This window comes from Centruroides sculpturatus, unplaced genomic scaffold, assembly GCF_000671375.1.
Source record: "Centruroides sculpturatus isolate CEXI.00-Female unplaced genomic scaffold, Cexi_2.0 scaffold487, whole genome shotgun sequence".
Taxonomy (NCBI): domain Eukaryota; kingdom Metazoa; phylum Arthropoda; class Arachnida; order Scorpiones; family Buthidae; genus Centruroides; species Centruroides sculpturatus.
This window is the reverse complement of record NW_019384719.1, coordinates 320,150-340,395: the sequence shown is the minus strand read 5'-3', so window position 1 is coordinate 340,395 and position 20,246 is coordinate 320,150. Positions and strand designations below refer to the sequence as shown.

At 30.7% G+C, this 20,246-nt stretch overlaps 1 protein-coding gene across 1 annotated transcript in view; it reads left to right on the top strand.

Annotated features, from left to right (window-relative positions):
- LOC111627989 (methylosome subunit pICln-like) overlaps positions 1-17,230 on the top strand; it is a 34,358-nt gene extending 17,128 nt beyond the window's left edge. The window contains exons 2-7 of the mRNA XM_023371696.1: positions 880-1,012; positions 4,579-4,721; positions 8,654-8,731; positions 14,804-14,875; positions 16,806-16,907; positions 16,978-17,230. Coding sequence (XP_023227464.1) covers positions 894-1,012; positions 4,579-4,721; positions 8,654-8,731; positions 14,804-14,875; positions 16,806-16,907; positions 16,978-17,057 — 594 coding nt within the window. The 5' untranslated portion in view covers positions 880-893 and the 3' untranslated portion in view covers positions 17,058-17,230. The remainder of the gene's footprint in view (positions 1-879; positions 1,013-4,578; positions 4,722-8,653; positions 8,732-14,803; positions 14,876-16,805; positions 16,908-16,977) is intronic.
- The last annotated feature ends 3,016 nt before the right edge of the window (positions 17,231-20,246 follow it).

Genomic DNA, 20,246 nt, shown 5'->3' with positions numbered 1-20,246 from the left:
TGTGTGTGTGTGTGTGTCTGTCTGTCCTTCATGCATTACCACACCGTTTATCCGATTGCCGTGAAACTTTGGGAAGTTGTTTAATATACTCCGGCGAAGGTTTGTGGCATAGTACGATTACCATGAAACTTTGGAAAGTTTTTTTAATTTTTTAATACACTCCCGCGAAGTACATTTATCCTACGATAGATGGCGCGCGTTTACACGAGCATTCGCGCACAGTGTGTTCGATCGATTTCAAATTGTGAAGACCATTTCCCCCTTCAAAAAATATCTCTATATATGCATTTGTCAACTGTTATTTACGATATTTATAATAATTTTTGTTTAATCACTTTATTTCAACTTTTTTTTGCTAATTATGTATTCGCTTGAACTTCGTTAAAACCTCAACTGTACCCCGAACAACAACCGAAGTTGTAAGACGAAATTTGCGTATTTTACCGATCTAGGTATTCCCCTTTTCAAATTTTAATATCGACTCGAAATAATAATGTAATAATAATAAGTTTTAATAAAAATTATAAAATGTAAATTGAATTTTGTCATAACAAGTTTGCTTAAATTTCCTTTCTTCTGAGATCGCAGCAATGCGCGACGGGTAAGCTAGTAAACTATAAATATTGCGAGATTGTCATGTTTACATATGTTACATACATCAAAAATAACCATTTAATTTTTAATCCAGTTTTTATAATTTATTTCATTAATGATTCACTTAAACAGGATTAATTAAAAATTATTTGCTAATTAGATGTTTAAAATTTTGTGCAGTTCCATTTATTTTCTTACAATATCAGCTATTTTAAATTATAAATTTAAAATATAACAATAATACCCAAAACTTCATGAATAAATTTAGTATGTTTTTTTTTTTAGATTAAAAGAAAAAGATGGTAGTTTTAACAAGTTTTCCACCTCCAACTGAAGGAATTCGTCATACTCAGCCAAATACAACAGTACATGTTGAATCTAAGGATTTGGGAAAAGGAACATTATATATAGCAGAAAGGTAAAGCATATTCAAATATTTAAAAAAAATAACACAAAAGTGTCCTAAATTGAGATATTTTTAAATTCGTGTAATTTAAGTGTTATAATTTGTGCAAATTTCAAGCATTAACTTATATATAAGTGTACATGCAGCATTAACTTATATATAAATGCAATATATTTATGCATATCATATAAAATAATTAATGTAATTTATTAAGTTTTTACAATGTAATATTTGTTTTAAAATAAAATTTTAAATTTCAAATATTGAATTTTCTATAAATATAAACATCTTAACAACAATACAATAACAAACCTTCAGTTTCTGTATGTCATTGAACTATAATTTGGTAATAATAATTAAAAATTACTAATGAATTTGACCCTAGAGGGAGACGTTAGGCATCATCTCATAATAAATTTAATAATTAGAATTTAATTAAAAATAATTTTAGATTAAATTGGAAGAAAAGAATTGGCCTGGAGCAGGACTTGAACCCACAGTAACTGCCGCTTACCATGTGGATGCATTGCCGGTTATGTTACCTGGACCTCAGGTCCAATCTCCTCTTCCAGTATATTTAACCGTAAAGATATAACCATTAATATAGTGCCGACTGGGGACATATTCAGCGCCCTTGTCCTGTAAACTCCCACTCAAGGCACTCAGTCGGCCATCGCATACCCAGCAAGGCACACATATATATATATAAACATCTTAACATTCTTTTCTTCCAATTTAATCTAAAATTATTTATTTAAATTCTAATTATTAAATTTATTACAAGATGGTGCGTAACATCTTCCTCTAGGGTCAAATAAATTCATTAGTATTTATAATTATTTTGTATACTAGTACTTTCTATATATTAACAGGACTTATTTTTAGTTCAGGTGAACTAAAAAAAGAACATTATTTTTGAACTGTAAAACTAGATATCTGCATCCATAATTTTCTAGTATAATAAGTCCTGTTAATATATAGAAAGTACTAGTATACAAAATAAATTATAAATAATTAAAAAGGACAAAAAGGCATAATAATTAAATTCATTAGTAATTTATAATTATTATTACCAAATTAGAGCCCGGTGATATATGACAATTGAAGGTGTGTTGTTGAATTTTCTTTTCAATTTAGTGATTATGAAGATTATGGGACCTGTTATATTAATGTAATTGAGAAAATACAAATAACTGTAAATCAAACTAATAGAATATATTTAATATAAACAAACATTCTAAAAATTATGTGTCCTCTGTATCAATCTATTTTGTCAGACATTTATATCCTGTATTGACCATCATAAAGTTCACTAATCTAATTAATCCTGTTGAATTTTCTTTTCAATTTAGTGATTATGAAGATTATGGGACCTGTTATATTAATGTAATTGAGAAAATACAAATAACTGTAAATCAAACTAATAGAATATATTTAATATAAACAAACATTCTAAAAATTATGTGTCCTCTGTATCAATCTATTTTGTCAGACATTTATATCCTGTATTGACCATCATAAAGTTCACTAATCTAATTAATCCTGTTGGTTATATATGCTGTTGGTAATTGTTCACAATTCAAAGCCTGAAATTTGACTAGACTATAAAGTTTTAAACTATATATTGAATTACAGTAATTTTGAATTTTGCAAAATTAAAATATTTATAACTATTATATAAATGCCACATTTAGCAAAAATATTTTGTTTGTTTTTCAGAATAGTGTCTTTCATAATAATAAAAAAACTTTTCATTTAAATCTTCATTTATAAGTATTAATTGTTTCATATTTTACCTTTATTGAATTATATTAAGTGATGAATGAAAAACTAAAGATATTAATCATTTTAGATGCATTGAAGTTTGCTAGTTAATTGAATATGATATAATTGGCATTAATTAAATAGAAATTGATTTTAAAATTGTTTTATTAATGAAATTGATTATAAAGAAGGTAAATCAAACTTGAAGTTCAAGATATGTAGTTAAGTTCTTTTTTAATCTCTTCAGATTCTTTAGTGATTCAGACTTTGCTAGCCTAACCAGTAGACATACTTCAGAATAGCTTCAGAAGCAAAGGTTCAGAATAGATAATTCTAAAATGAAAAACTTTAATTTTTTTTAATCTGGTTCAAATAGTGCAGATGAAGTTTTCTTTAAAACTGAAACGATATAATAGCTAATATATTTCAATGTTGAAAATCCATTTATGGCCAATCTGTCCATATTTTACAGAGAGAACTGATGATGAGAACATACATTTTCAAGAAAGAAATGAATTTTTTGTTGGTCAAAATAACTCAGAAAAATTTCCTTTTTACTTAATCTATGTTATTTTTTAAATTTAGAAATAACCAAGTTAATAAATTCATTGATGATTGTCAATCATTGATTATCTCAATTATCATTATTACTCATTTTACTAATCAGCTAACTGCTTTACTTTAATAAATTTAGATGTTTTTAAAAAAAAGTCTATTGGGCCCACTGTATGAAACTACTGGCAACATTTTTTTTTATTTTATAAATAATTACAGATAAATTACAGTGTATTATACAATCATATGCCAGTTAAATTATCTGAACTATAAGCTAAACTTCTTCCAGTCTTAAGTTTAAAAAAAATGTGATTACGTAGTTATATATTTTCAAGAGTTGATGCTATCTCTACATGCACACTGCAAACTTTAACAAATTTATTAGCTAAATTGTTTCCAAATTTAAAAAATAACCTTGTATAAACTGACAAAAGTTCATCTAAAATAAACTACTGGGTATTAACATTATTAATGTTGATTGCAAGAGTTGATGAATTAGTCTGTTAAATAAGAGAAGTGTAATAGAAGAAACAAGACTTTGTTTCCTCAAATTTTTGTTTTAAAAACTGATCATATATGCTTACTTTAACTTTATAATTAGCAATTAGATTTTTACATAATAAAAATTTTATTTGGAAATAATACTTAGTTTTGTAATTCATATTTAAGTGCATCAAAACTGTGATAAAAACAGATTGTTGTTAGCATTTGTGAGTTTATCATGAATTAGCATCAATCATTTTAAAATAAACAACAGATTAAACTTCAACATTTAATTTTACTAATTTATTATTTGTCATTTCATTCAGAACAAAATTGTATAGTTGTGAAAACCTTTTTTCCTAAAATTCTTATCTTGACTAATTTTAAAGTGTTTCATTTCCTCTTAACTGAAAACAATACAAAGAAAAAAGGAATTAAAACACAAAATTTTATTGTGTTTTAATTTTTTCTTGCATTCTGTTTTAAACTTAGATTATACAAGTATTTTCTTTTAGAATTGAATAAGATGATGATTTTATTAAATTAATGTAAGATTGTTTTTATGTAAACAATCATCTAAAATAGAGATTTATTTTTAGAATAAATATTTTCATTTATTGATTATCATTTATTTATTGATTGATATATATATGTATGTATAAGTTGTTCTGTATGCAAAATATATTTTGCAAATTAATAAATGAATCAAAATTTGAAAAATAAATTTTTAAAACACATTTAATATATAATACACAATTTTATTTTGTTTGTTTTAGTCGTGTTTCATGGGTTGGTGAACACGGACAAGGATTTTCGATAGAATATCCTGCTATTGCTCTTCATGGTGTCACAAGAGATGTGAATGCATTTCCTGATGAATGTCTTTATTTAATGATTACTGCCCAGATAAATGAATCAGGTATATCCCTTTGCATTACAAATAGAAATTTAAATAATTACAGATAAATTATAATGCTATCAAAAATAAAACATTTTCATAATGTTTATTTTATATGATTTTATTTATGATTATTGTTGTCTATAAATTCTTATCCTAATTAATCAAATTATCCACAGTCTGAAACATAAGATAAATTAATTTTATTTTAAAGTATTATTTATTTTTAAGTTCAATGAATAAACATATTCTTTTTTTTAGTTTTGCTGTTTTTGAAATGTTTTCTCTTCAAAAATGATTTTAATATTCTGTTTCAGATGATAATTTTGGCTAATATATTGTCTGCAGATTATATTGATTTTATTTTAGTATATAAAAATGTTTCTAAATGAGAATGTACTTTTTTCAAAGATATTTAATCAACTATTTTTACTAGTTAGTATGGATGATTCCTAATATCTTGTTTTTTACTTTTTGGATGAACATAGCATTACTTCACTTATCAGATGATCTTTACAGTTTAATGATGACTAACAATGGAAGACCACAAACTGACTATTCAACTTGTAAATATTTCCTGTTTAAAATAAAAATTTATGTGACATAAGTTATAAGTAATAATTATTTATTGTGACATTGTTACAATGTTGGGCTGCAATTTTTAATAATTTTTTAATTTAAAATATATGCACTTCACCTCAAATTTGTAGTGTTTTGCTCCTGTACATCATTCTTTCCCACTAACAATGGAGTCGTGCCAGTCATCTATCTAACTCCTTTCAGGGGAAAATTTTGAATTGAAATAATGCGACTTCTGGTTTGCACCGGAAGTTCATATAATTAATTGGGGCTTCTTGTCCCTAATCTTTCCATATCTGGTCTTGGCTTTCATCTATCTAAATCTGTTCTTGAGGTTAAGGAAAGACACACAGATGGACAGACTGACGAGAGTGGGAATTTATAGGCCATAATTTTTTCAAATTGCAGCCCAGTCAGAATTCCTCAGTTGTAAACAGTTTTGATATAAAAGGAACCAGTTTTAAATTATATTGGATTTGTATGTTCTGGAGCATTGATGATTGTAAGAGCAAGCATGTAGTGGTAACATCAGTCTAAAAGTCCTTATCCTATGACTGTTCTGGGTTCAAACTTTGATTTTTTAAGGATTTTTATTATTTTAATTATTATATTTTTTAAATTTTATTTTTGCAGAAAAGATGAACTACATTTACTTCACTGTTGAATTATTGATTTTTACATTCTATTACAGCGATACCTCGGTTTTCATCAATAATCTGTCCAAAAACAATTGGTGAAATCCGAAACTGACGAAAACTGAGGCATTTATTTCCATATGAATCAATGTAAACAATTAATTTGTTCTAGACACTCCAAAATACAAGGTCTGTTCAAAAAGTATCGGACCTTATTTTTTTCCGCGTAAACCAATGATGCGAGAGAGGCCTCCTTCGGTGGAGTTGTGGAGGGGAGACCTTATTTTTTTCCGCGTAAACCAATGATGCGAGAGAGGCCTCCTTCGGTGGATTTGTGGAGGGGACAGTCATGCACAGCCCTGAATTTTTTCCCGCCTGCAGAAAGCGTCAGTCGTTGGCAATCGGCGTATGAGTGAGGTCATGTAGTGCGCTCTCGTCGGATTTCACTAAGCTGGAAAATGACTGAACAACGTGAGCAGCGATATTACATCAAATTTTGCCAAAAACCTTGGCGATACCCGAGTGTAAACCATTCGCAAGATTCAGCAGGCTTTCGGGGACGATCCTCGAGGCCAAAAAAAGCGCGGCAGGTCCGCAGCAATATCAAAGGTCATGTTGACAGTTTTTTCGACTCTCGTGGGGTGGTGTGTCGTGAGTACGCACCACAAGGCCAAACCATCGCAAAGGAGTACTACCAGGAGGTCCTTCGTCGTCTTTCCGATACAGTGCGATGCAAACGATGGGATCTGTGGTCGATCAAAACTTGGCAGCTCCATCGTGATAACGCATCCGCCCATTCTGCGCATCTGATTCGGGCTTTCGTCGCCAAACACAATACTCCTGTGGTTCGTCACGCTCCGTATTCTCTCCACATGGCTCCGTGTGACCTTTGGCTATTTCTCAAGCTGAAAATGCCGCTAAAAGGAACCCAAATTTAGTCGAGAGAAGACATCGTGCGAAATGCGACGGACCGGCTGATAACCATTCCAAAAGATGCGTTCCAGCAGTGTTTCCAGCAATGGCAGAAACGCTGGGAGAAGTGTATACATTACCAAGGAGACTACTTTGAAGGGGATTAGGGTTTTGTTCCTCAAAGTCAATAAATTTATTTTTGCCGACCAAAGGTCCGATACTTTTTGAACAGACCTTGTACGTACCCAAAACCATATTTTACAAAGAATAAATATAATGTGTAATAATAAAAACAATAAGAAATTAATATAAAATGAATATGAAAGAGTAATGTAAAGAATAAATGAACGTTCAACATGGAATTTCCCAAGATCGAGCTAAAAGGAAAGGAAAACAATGAAATTGGGCGTATTCAAAATCTCAGCATTAATCCAGTGAGATGCTGCCAGAAGTGATGCAACTGCTGGCATTTTCTAGAGAACACAAACACTAACTGCTGGGAATTTTGGGAGAGAAAAACAATAAAAATGGCAAATGATGTGGACTTCCAGGTTACATTAAATTTATTTTTGACTTATTTAATTAGAACAGCTTATTGAAAAATAAAAATTTTAAAATAGAGATAAAGATTTTAAAAATTTCTGCAGGAGTTTTAAATAATTAAATCAATCGTAAGATTATACTTTAACAACTAAAAAAAAATTATGTGATGTCATACATAAATATACTAGTATATTAAAATATTCTATTAATGTACTAACTGAATATTAATTTATTCAGGGTTTATTCATCAACAAATAAATTAAATTCAAAATTGTCAATGCAAAATAGAGCTCTTACAAGCCTTGTGGTGGCTGCCATCTTATTTGCTGGTGTATCAAGCACCAAAAAAGATGCTTGCAGTTTGCTGCATTTTTTTTGGTGACAGCAACCGGAAGTTATCTGAGATTTTGAAGAGAGGTGCTGGCTGCATGCTGAGATTTTGAATACACCCATTGTTTGACAAGATACTCGGGGTAATGAGAAACGAGAAACAATGCCACACTGAGCAGGAAAACACGTGGTTTTGTAAAATTAGCAGTGCGGTCATGTGCACACGCTGACAAAATCCAAGGCAACCAACAAAAACCGAGACAAATTTTTCACAAAAAAAAAATTGACAAAACCAACGATAACTGAAGTGAACGAAAACTGAGGTATCACTGTACTAATTTACTTTTGTGTTTTTATCCTATTAATGCTTTATTTTAATTGCCATCTCATTCAGTTTACAGTATACTTTTATTATATTTTTATAAAGTTTCCAAGAGCATAAACAAATAAAAACTACAAATCAAAAGAAATTGTGAAAATATCCTATTTAGGTATGAATTGGAGCTGTGTTAAAACTTACCTTGAGTTGTAAATGGAAATCAGACATATGTCTATTCCTTGCAGTTTTTACTTGGACTGTGAATTTGATATAAACTGATTTCAATAGCTTTAAAAGCATTCACTCTTAGCTTGTCATTGAACAAATTCAAGTTTTATTCAAAATTGAGAATTTTTGTGTACAATTGTTCATAAATCCAATTGCAGTCATCTGCATTTTGCATAAACAGGCCTTAAGCAAATGTGGCAAAAATGATGATCCTCTAATAAATGAAGATTAACATTTTGCAAGTGTTTTGTTTAATAATAAAAAGTAATTCATTGATTTGTCATGTATAAACATTCTAGATTGTAAATATCTATTACATAATTATTTAAAAATATTTAATAATTCATTAATATGAGTTATACAGACTGATTATTTATTTAAATGTTTAATGACAATTTGTTTAATAGATGATGGTGTAGAAGAAGGTGAAGATGAGGATGAAAAAATGTCAGAAATTTGTTTTGTTCCTGATAACAGAGGCGAATGTTAGTTGTCATTATTAATTCTTTTTAGTTATATAGTATAATCTTATGAAATCTTATTTTATTAATTTAATTATACAAAATGTGAAAAATTTTTTTTTACTTCATCCTTGATCTAGAAAGTGCATTCAAAAATATTGGATATAAGATTGTAAATGTATTATTGTACACTTAATTATTAGAAGCATGAGAGAGCAGTATTCGTATTACTTACTTTGATATGTTAATTTAAGTTTTATGAAAGTACAATAACATAGAGTAACTATAAAGCAAATGAACACATGTACAATACACATATACAAGGTCTGTTCAAAAAGTATCGGACTTTTATTTTTTCTGTGTAAACCAATGATGCCCGACAGGCCTTCTTCGGTGGAGTTGTGGAGGGGACAGTCATGCACAACCCTGAATTTTTTCCCACCTGCAGGAAGCGTCAGTCGTTGGCAATCGGCCTATGAGTGAGGTCATGTAGTGCGCTCTCGTCGGATTCCACTAAGCTGGAAAATGATTGAACAACGTGAGCAGCGATATTACATCAAATTTTGCCAAAAACCTTGGCGATACCCGAGCGTAAACCATTCGCAAGATTCAGCAGGCTTTCGGGGACGATCCTCGAGGCCAAAAAAAGCGCGGCAGGTCCGCAGCAATATCAAAGGTCATGTTGACAGTTTTTTCGACTCTCGTGGGGTGGTGTGTCGTGAGTACGCACCACAAGGCCAAACCATCGCAAAGGAGTACTACCAGGAGGTCCTTCGTCGTCTTTCCGATACAGTGCGACGCAAACGACCGGATCTGTGGTCGATCAAAACTTGGCAGCTCCATCGTGATAACGCATCCGCCCATTCTGCGCATCTGATTCGGGCTTTCGTCGCCAAACACAATACTCCTGTGGTTCGTCACGCTCCGTACTCTCTCCACATGGCTCCGTGTGACCTTTGGCTATTTCCCAAGCTGAAAATGCCGCTAAAAGGAACCCGAATTTAGTCGAGAGAAGACATCGTGCAAAATCCGACGGAGCGGCTGATAGCCATTCCAAAAGATGCGTTCCAGCAGTGTTTCCAGCAATGGCAGGAACGTTGAAAGAAGTGTATACATTACCAAGGAGACTACTTTTAAGGGGATTAGGGTTTTGTATCTCAAAGTCAATACATTTATTTTTACCGACCAAAGGTCCGATACTTTTTGAACAGACCTTGTATACATTCTGTCAAATAAATACTGGAAATTATTAACTAAAATACAAAATATTGGTTTAATCATCCAAATTTATTTTGTTGCCTTCAAATTAGACCCCATTTGATGCAATACACTTCTTCCAACGAACAATCTAGTCATCAAAACACTTCTTATAAGTGCTTTCTGGTATGGCCTGCAGCTCCCTTCTGCAAATTTTATTTTGTCAATCGACTCAAAACGTTTTCCACAAAGTGGTAATTTGAGTTTGGGGAAGAGGAAAAAGTCACACGGAGCCATATGTAGTGAATATGGTGCTTGGTTGATGATATTTGTTGCATTTTTGGTTAAAAATGTGCATACAAGGATTGATGTGTGAGAAGGTGCATTATCATGATGCAACATTCAAGAATTGTTCTTCCACAAATCTGTCCTTTTCTGGTAAACATTCTCTCTCAAACACCTCATAACACCCAGGTAATATTGTTTGTTGACTGTTTGTCCCTCTGGAAGAAATTCTGAGTGGACAATACCATGACAGTCAAAGAAAACATTCAACATGACTTTGATTTTTGAGTGACTTTGACATGGTTTTTTTTTGTTTTGGCTCACTTTCAAAACATCATTCCAAAGCTTACTGGATGGTTTGCATGTCAAATTCATAAACCCATGTCTCATTACCTGTTATGATGCGTTTCATGAATGCGGGGTTGGAATTGGCTCATTCAGGCACATCTTTGGAAACCTTTTTCTGATGCTGTTTTTGAAGAAAATTCAGCTCCTTTGGAACAAGTTGTGCTGCAATGTGTTTCATGCCCAAAACATCCACTAAATTGGTGCAAATGGATTCGTGAGATGTTTAGATTCTGAGCCATCTCTTAAGCACGAATTACAATTTTCTATCACCATTTCCTTCCCTTTGTCAATATGTTCGTCAGTTGAAGATGTTGACGGACAAACAGAAATAGACAAGTCTTCCACCTCTTCTCGGCCATCTTTAAATGCCACTTGTATGCATGTGTTTTGGATAAAGATGATTCGCCATAGGCCTTCTGCAACATTTTCAATGACTCAGTACAAGAAATTTCGTTGGCATCACACAATTTTAGACAAACTCTTTGTTCGATATTTTTTGTCCATTTTGAAAATTGCAAAGCACACTTCATATTCAATGACAAAACTAATAGTTGTAATAAACTGGTTGGCAGATGGTGCTACAAATTCATGTGAAAATTAAGTACACTAGTACCAACTTACAGCAAAAAGTTAGTAGTTTTCATTTTTTTTTTTCGTGTATTTATATATATAGTTTGTGCTTGACTACAAAATCTGTGAGCCAACTTAAAAATTTGCAAATTCAAAGTACAATTTCATTTATAAGACAAACCAAATTTTAGCTTGCATTTCACATGTGCAACTCATTGATTGTATAAGATAACCCTCCTAGTTTCTAAACCAACAGATTAAAAACAAAATTGAGGAAACTCCAAATAAACAGAAAAATGTGCACATATTGCTGAGAACAAATTAAAAAGAAACTAGTAATTCCTTCCTTAAGAGACTGTATTAAGCTTCAGTTATATTGGATGTTCTTGTAATCAGCAATGGGTTCTACCAAAGATCTTACAGTGATTGTTTAATATGTTGATATATATGATAGACATGGTAAATTTGTTTGACTTTGTTATTATCTCATTTATTTTTCATATATGCCAAGTGAACGTAAATTAAATACAGACCAAACTATAACTCATAAAAAATTACACTTAAAAAAACTGATTAAAAATATTAAATTATTAAGTGTAATTTATAAAATAGTTATTATGTGTTATTTTTGTCTATTTATTAAAAAATTTTATGGTGATTAGTCTTAATTTGGGATTTCTGGCTTATGCACTATAAATTATCTAGATTTTTTGTTTATTGTTTTTCTCTCAACAGATAATTTCTAGATAAGACTCTGCTGTTGTTTTTCAACTTCATAAAAAGTTGGTAACAGTGAATTAATAGTATGTAAATGCATCATTCATATTATCACACTTATTTTCATTTGTGAAAGGTTTTCTTGGAATCAACATTACAGTGACATTTGTGACATCAACCAGCCTTTTGAAATTTTTGACATAAATAGACAAAAATAACACATAATAACTATTTTATAAATTACACTTAATAATTTAATATTTTTAATCAGTTTTTTTAAGTGTAATTTTTTATGAGTTATAGTTTGGTCTGTATTTAATTTACGTTCACTTGGCATATATGAAAAATAAATGAGATAATAATTTCAGATGGGTCTAAAAATATGTTTGATTTCCTGCAAAATCACAAAAAAACCACATCTGCGTCTGTAAATGCTTTCTCTTAACACTTCCATTGTTAATACTTTCATTGTTAACACTTCCCAACTTCCTTTCCTTGTTAACACTTGTTAACAAAAAGGCAAAAGTCGGGGTCACTGACCCCGACTTTTGCCTTTGGTACCATTCAGTACCCTGCCTCCATCACCCCCTAGATTTACTCACAGCCTACAAGAGGGCATTATTGCCCACTTTGAGAAACTATTTTATTATAAAGCTGATTTAAATGGTACCATTTATCATTTTTCAAATTTGTTTTAATAATTTTGATTGTTTGGCAAAATGCCATAGTTAAATAATCTTCCATTTTATTCCAGAAAAATATTAATGAACAAATTTAATAAATTTATATTTTTGTAATAGATACCTGATTATTAATGAATAATAATTAAAAATAATTGATGTTTTCCTTCTAGAAGTCATGTAGTTTTATGCTTGCAGATTAACAATAAATTATTTTTAAATAATAAAATACCTTACTTTAAAACTTAATAATTCAGAAATTCTTTCCATAAAAAGATATTTTTTCTAATTAACAATGTTAACTAATTAAAAATTTTAGTTTGCAGAATGTGTCAGATAAGCATTAATAAATAGCACATCCTGTAAACATTGTGAAATGACTCATTGTTACAAGAGCTTTGACATCAGTAGCATTAATGTTAAATAATCATGGGGAAGGTTTCATGCTTAGAAATAATGAATTGGAATAAAATAGTTCTCATGTTAGTTAAAAATCATTAATCAATTTAACTCTGTTTTGTAGAAACAAACAAAAACTGGTTTTCTTGGAAATTTACTACAAATAAAAATTGATGTGTAGTGTTAAAAATAGTACATCAAGTTGCATAAAAAAAATGTGTCATTCTGTGTGTTTCGCATTAGCACAAACCTTGATATACCCATATAATTACTGAATAAGCATACAGGCTATTACAGGCATTGAAATCCTTTTAAAATGTCATGCAAAATTTTAGATAAAAGAATATTCAATTTGTTTTAAAAAGAAATTCTTCTGGTATTTTTCCTTATCGCTCTCTTTTTTTAATATAAACATTTTACCTTTCAAATATTTCAAAATGGACATAGTATGTTTTTTTAATGATACATTCAATTTTCAATATTAATATAATAATTATTCAAGAAATTACATTGTTATGCAATCTGTCAGATACAACAGGAAGCAGAAGCAATATTACCATATTACAATTTGACATTCCCTTTTCTAAGATACAGTATTTTTTTAAAACAAGTTTTGCTGATTGAGATAACTTTTATGTATCTGTCACTCACTGATCCTATCTTGAATCATCATTTTTGATGATGATGACTGAATAAAATATGGTAGAAAGAGTAATTACCCTTCTTAACCTAACAAAAAATGTTCAAATACTTAATCAAAACATATACATGATAAATTTAAAATTTTTTATAGCTAATTTTACCATTACATGTTTAGACAATCATGTACTAATATCTGAGCTTATATTCCAAAAACTTAAGTATTGTTAAAATAAACTTTTATTTTGAAATCATGACAGTAATCTGTAATTGTAAATAGTATACAGGCATTCCTCACCAACAACAGAGTAGAATTGTTTTTAGAATGTAACCCAACTGTACCTTAAAGTTGTATAAGAAATGAATAAAATCTTAATTCTCTCAAACTGGCTGAGAAGCATCATAGCTCATCCTTAAGAAGCTAAGAATTGAAAACCGGTTTCATTTTGATTTTCTTTAAATGTGGATCATTAGTGCTATGATGCAATCAACAAATGTATTTTTGAACCTTACAAAGTTTACAAAATGATCAGCATTACCATGCTATATAATTAGAAATTTTTATTCCTTTTAAATATGATAATTATCAAAGAAAATTTACCTGTGTTAAAATACAGTATAATTTATGTTAAAGCAAAAATTAAAATGTGAAAAATCCACAGTTTATCTATATATATAATCAAGATAGGTTAATAATAATAGTAAGTGTAGAGCCCAAATGGTTAGGAGTTGAAGGTTGAAATTTGGTACACGGTTAGGGTACGTCACAAGAATGTACACTAAGAAGGAATTTTTTAAAATTCCTTTACTGTACATTATTAACACTTCTCCGCAGGGGAAGTGTTAACAATGAAAGTATTAACAATGGAAGTGTTAAGAGAAAGCATTTACAGATGCAGATGTGGTTTTTTTGTGATTTTTTTGTGATTTTGCAGGAAATCAAACATATTTTTAGACCCATCTGAAAATTTTCTGATTAGTCTGGAAACAGGGAAATCTAGTTCTTGCATTCTGTGAAAATGGGTAAGATTGGCTATAATGTAATAATCTTCATCTTTGCTATCATTACTTTTTGCCTGAGCATTGCTGGGTTTATCTGCTAGTTATATTTTATTACAACTTCTACCCAGAGTTGATTTATTCAAAACTATAGTTGGGAAAAGTTCAATTGACAAGAGATGTCTGTATCATTTAAAAAATAGACATTATTAAAATATTTTAATTATATAAATATCAAAATGTTTATATTTTTCTTTTATAGTGAATGCAATGTTTAAAGCAATGACAGAATGTCAAGCTCTCCATCCAGATCCCAATGATTCTATATCAGAAGGTAAAATTAGATTTTTCATGTAATTTAATCATAATTTTAAAAATTTTTTGCATGTGTTGTGATATATAAAAGTGTTAATAAATGAAGGGGGACTTTACTATTGTAAATAAATATAAAATTTTATGTACAAATTAATATACAGTCAATCCCCGTATAACATTGTTGTACGAGTCACTTAGATTTTACAAATGTGTGTGCTGGGCTGTGAACGGCTCACGTATTTGTAAAATCTAAGTGACTCATACAACATGGAATTCATATAAAAAGGAATAATCAACAGTGTTATAGGGTGGTCGACTGTACAACATTAATTCTAAAGCTCTTTACTATATCTGAAATTTTTCATCATATAAAACAATAAACTTATATATTTTTAGTTTCATTTCATTTCATTAATTTATTATTGTGAGAATAAACGGGGGTAAAGTGTTATAACTAAACTCTTTATCTAATCAAACATCATTACTACACCTGATACATTTAAAGCTATACACCAACCAAAGCCAAATATTATTGGGCTGGAAATGGCTATAATACTAAAATTTAAAAGACAATTTGGCATTATTAAATTATTAGTATTATAGCTGTTTCTAGCCCGATAATATTCGGCTTTGGTTGGTGTATAGCTTTAAACTCTTTATCACATAATTGGCAATCAAGTCTGTAGGTTGGCTTTAAAGAAGGTGCAGAGACAAGGTGATCTATAACCATTGTCTCCTGTCAGGTTCCTGCCACCAGCCTAAAAATTTAGCATTAGGTATGCCATTAAGTAACTTAAATAACTCATTTGAGTTGGGAGGACTGTGGATAAGTAGCAAGACTTTGGCACGGAATCAAGTTCATCAATGAGGCCACTTCTTTAGAGTAACAAAGAAATTTTAATAAAAATAAAACAAAAATACAATCAAGCCAATGACTGTATTTCTCTATGTATCTCTCAAGTGAGAGAGAGTTTACAATGATTAGGGTATACTACCTCGACTTGAGTAGCTTGAGGATTTTTCTTGAGATCTCTTGTGGATGCGTTCTAATGGTGGTGACTCTGTGGTGGAGATCTTGGTGGAAACTTTTATGCACACAGGTTAAAAGATTCGTGATGAGGGGCCTCAGTTTTGGAGTAGTCAAAACTTTTTGGAAAACTCCCCAATCAAAGGAAGTTGTCCGTTTTATCCTGAAATTCTGACCAATAGCAGATCTCGATTTTGGACCACTAATGGGATGTGCTGGGAAACTGTCAAAGGGGTGGACAACCAGATGGTTGAATTTGAAAGATAAGGGAAGTTAATTTCCCTTTTTGTCATAAAAGTGACAAAGGCATTTTCTTTAGCAAAAACATTTGGAAGAAATTTACTTCTCACACTAGTTTATTAACAATTTTGAAAGAAAACATATTATTTTCTCATGTAGTAAAAATTATATCATCATTTTCTCCATCGAAAGATGAAGGAAATGACATAAGGACTGCTTTAGGAGAGACTCTCAATCAGAAAGCTACACAAATTTAGATCAATAAGTTATTTAAATTAGAAAATTAAATACAATTATATAATTTCCGTTTTTAATTCTCACATTATAATGTAGAAATGTAAATAATTTATAAAATTTTTTCAATCCTACACTAAGTAATCAACTACATAAACAGATAATAAATTATGAAAAGAACCAAATCTACCAACACTGAGTGAGCTAGAGAGTCTTGCTTGTTCAGAATTTTTATATTTGATAAAAATAATTTAGATTGTCATCCAGATTTTGAACTTGTTTGTTAGAAACATATCAATTTAATTAAATGGAAATCTTATTAGATCTTGAAAATGCTTTCTATTAGCAAAGTAATTTTCTAGTAGTTATAAATTATATATGTTAAATTTCTCTTTATATAAATAATTGAATTAGTTATTTCAATGAAAAGATTATTTATTTTCATTAGAAGAAGAAGGCTGTTTTGAGGATGCAGAAGATGATGGTGCCGAGTATGATGTCAGTGCAGCAGAAAGTGGATTTGATGGCATCGGTAACTTTAATAATTCAGGTACAACCATAATATTTCTTTAAAAAATTTTTACATTCATTGAAACTAAAAGAGCTTAAATGTGTTTCAGAATCCAGAATTGCACACAAAGGATCGGGAGATGAACCGATGGATGTCGGACAGTTTGACGACGCCGAACCAGAACATTAATTTTTTTTATAAACTGATTTCAGGAGTCTGTAGAAAAAATACCATGGTTCTCATAATATTGCATCATGCATCTTGTCATTGAATTTTTTAAAATAAATTTTTGAAATTTTGTCATTATTTTAATTTTCAAAAATTTATTTCTTAAATAACTTCATAATCTTTTGTATTTATACATAAATAGTAATAAAATTTTAACTGTACTTAGTGCTTAAATTATTTATATTAATACAATAATGTTTATTTTTAAAACAGAAATTTACTTACAGAACAGTGTCAGTATAGAATGGTCCAAAAAAGTGAGCATAAAATTTATTGTATGTTTTTAAAACTTTAAAAATGTACAAGTGAATGTAAATATTTGAGGGCCTAACTTTTGATGTTTTTTCGAATTCCTAATTCTCAAACATTTAAGATTTTTACACAGTACCTAGTTTTTACAACTACATACATAGGAGCATTTATGAGTTCTTACAGTAGTATATCAAAGTATATTGTAGCATTTAAAAGCTAACCAACAGAGTTGCCAGAACTGGCAACTTGGACATTAATTATCTTGAAATACAATGAAATACACTTATAGATTTGGTTTATTCAAGTCTCTACTGCAATATACAAAGTGTAATTAATGGTTACCAGATCCTGAGGAGATGGGATATTGCCAACCATCTGGAATGAGATACCACATTTTAAAATTTTGATATAAGTATTTTTTGTTAAATAACATTGAGAAAAATTGCAATGTTTTTATTGTATTTAAAGGAAATGATACTATGACAGAGGGCACACAAAAGTAATGTAAGCTGAATAGAAAAAATAATTATAAATTTGAAAAGCATAAGAACTGAAATATGGGGAACAAGATTTGTATGTTGTATTTTCATATGGATATATAAAAATGACAAAAAGTTTCTACTATTGGCTTGTTAGGATGGAGATGCTATATTGCTATGACCTCCCAAAAAAAAGAAAAAATCCTTGCTATTTTTCTGACAAGTTGGAGAGACGAGGTGTGAGAATTTCAAGGTTTTCCTCCAACAGCCTAGTCATTGTTTTCTTAATTCCACTTTATTGCTTAAATACCTTTGCATAATCAGAAATGGTATAGTATGCACTCATTTCACGGCTTCCACATCCATGGTCAGATTTGAATTTTGCTTTTGGGTTCCTTATTCGTCAACACCTAGTAAACTTCTGAGCCAACAAATCTAAGACCCTGTAGGACATGTAACTCCCTCTCTGCAAACTAGTAATTAGTAACTGGATGTGTAATTATGAGCAGCTATACATGGACCCTTTTTTTTTTCTTTTTTCTGGTAACCTGTTGAGTGTAATCACTTTTCATTCAGACACATGGGCACAACATTTTTCAGAAAAGAACACTGAAAAGATTGGTCGTTTGGCACGAGCCATACAGGCTATACTGCACCATGACACATTGTACATATATTTATCTATTTCATGTACAAACTTACGCAAAATGCAACAACCTAACTATCAGAACGACAAAAAAATATGCTGGGAACTATACTACAATAAATAAATGAGTAATCAAATCTCTTTGTAAAAATTAACAACTTTCAGAAAGTTCAGTAGCTTGTCAAGATTTGGCCTGTGGTTCAAAATTCTTGACAAGCTTCCACTTCCAAAATGACTTGTGTGAGCACCCTCAAATTTAGGGCATTTACACAGTGTGTGTGTAACACTTACAGTACAGTTGCAACAGTGGCATACTGGCTGATCATCACCCTTCAAAAGATATTGATGAGTCAGCCAAGTATGTCCAATCCTCAGGAGGTAAGGATTACTTCAGATCTCCTTTCATAAATGTATTATGTCCAATTTTCTATCAAAGATTTGATCTTTTATAGTTTATTGTGACTTGTGCATTCCACATGTTTTGCCATCTCTCTGCTAGTCATTTTTTAACGTCTAGCTTCAAGTTGCCTCCTTCGCTAGGCATTGAGTGCTGTAAAGCAGGGGTAGCCAACTTTTGTGTACTAAGGTCTACTTTTTATCTAACAATGTGTTGGGATCAACTTGTTGTCATAGGCATAGTCTAAGTGGTGAGGGGAGGTGTGAAATACTATGTTTAGATAGGTAAGAAAAATCACAATTTAATTTAAAACATGAAGAAAAATCGAAACTCAGCGTTGTCACTTTCAGGGACCACCACTTTTCCTCTGTCTACTGTGTCCCTACCTCCTCTCTCTGTCCCTCTTCCCACCTTTCTTTTTTTTTAGTTTTGCAACCCTTTTGTACATTTCCCACCTTTCTTTTTTTTTAGTTTTGCAATCCTTTTGTACATTTCTTATTCCCCTTTTATAACTGTATGCAAATGGATTGCACATGGACTGACAAAACCACATCTGAGGGAGATGTGGAGGTCTGATATCACTACAGTTGTGTTTCCACGTTACATTCACGATAGACTTGTTGGCCACACTTGCTGTAAAGGACTAGCTAAATTTGCAGCTGTGTCAGCATTCCCTGTTATACCTACATGGCCTGGGACCCAACAAAATTTTAGAGAGAAATTACTTGCAAAAAAGATGGCAGATCAGTTTACAAATTTTAATCACTGGAGTGAGAACTAGGTTTGGACGAGATCAAAGCCTGAAGTGCACTAACTGAGTCAGTGTAAATTATGCAGCAATGATGACTTTTTCTACTTATATACTTTAAGGTTAAATGGATAGCCTCAGATTTGCAATGAAGATGGAAGAATTTGGCAATACTTGTTTTTTGCCTTGATTTCATCCTGGCAGATGAAGGCTGAGCCAATGTAGTTATCCAATTTAGATCCATCAGTGTAAATAGGAATTAAATTCCTGTGACTGTGCTGAATTTCTGCAAAGTGTCTATACATGTAATCTGGAGTGGATTCTTTAGGAAAGTGCTTTAAGCTAAGGTCTACTTTTATCACAGTATATCACCTAGGTCAACTCCTATTAACCTCGGGCTTTGAAATGTTGCTTGTGTCCAGTTCAATCATGCTTCTTATATTTGTAGGGACACTAAATGGGTGGGCTGCAAATAATCTTTTCAGCTGAGTATGTAGATACTGTAGAATAAACAGAAGGTTTAGTCAGATTTCAGTTTAATAGAAGAAAGACAACTGTTTTCTTCTGAGTGATAGTGGAGGCCTCATAAGCATCCACATACAGGTTTTAGACAGAAGTTTGAAAAGCA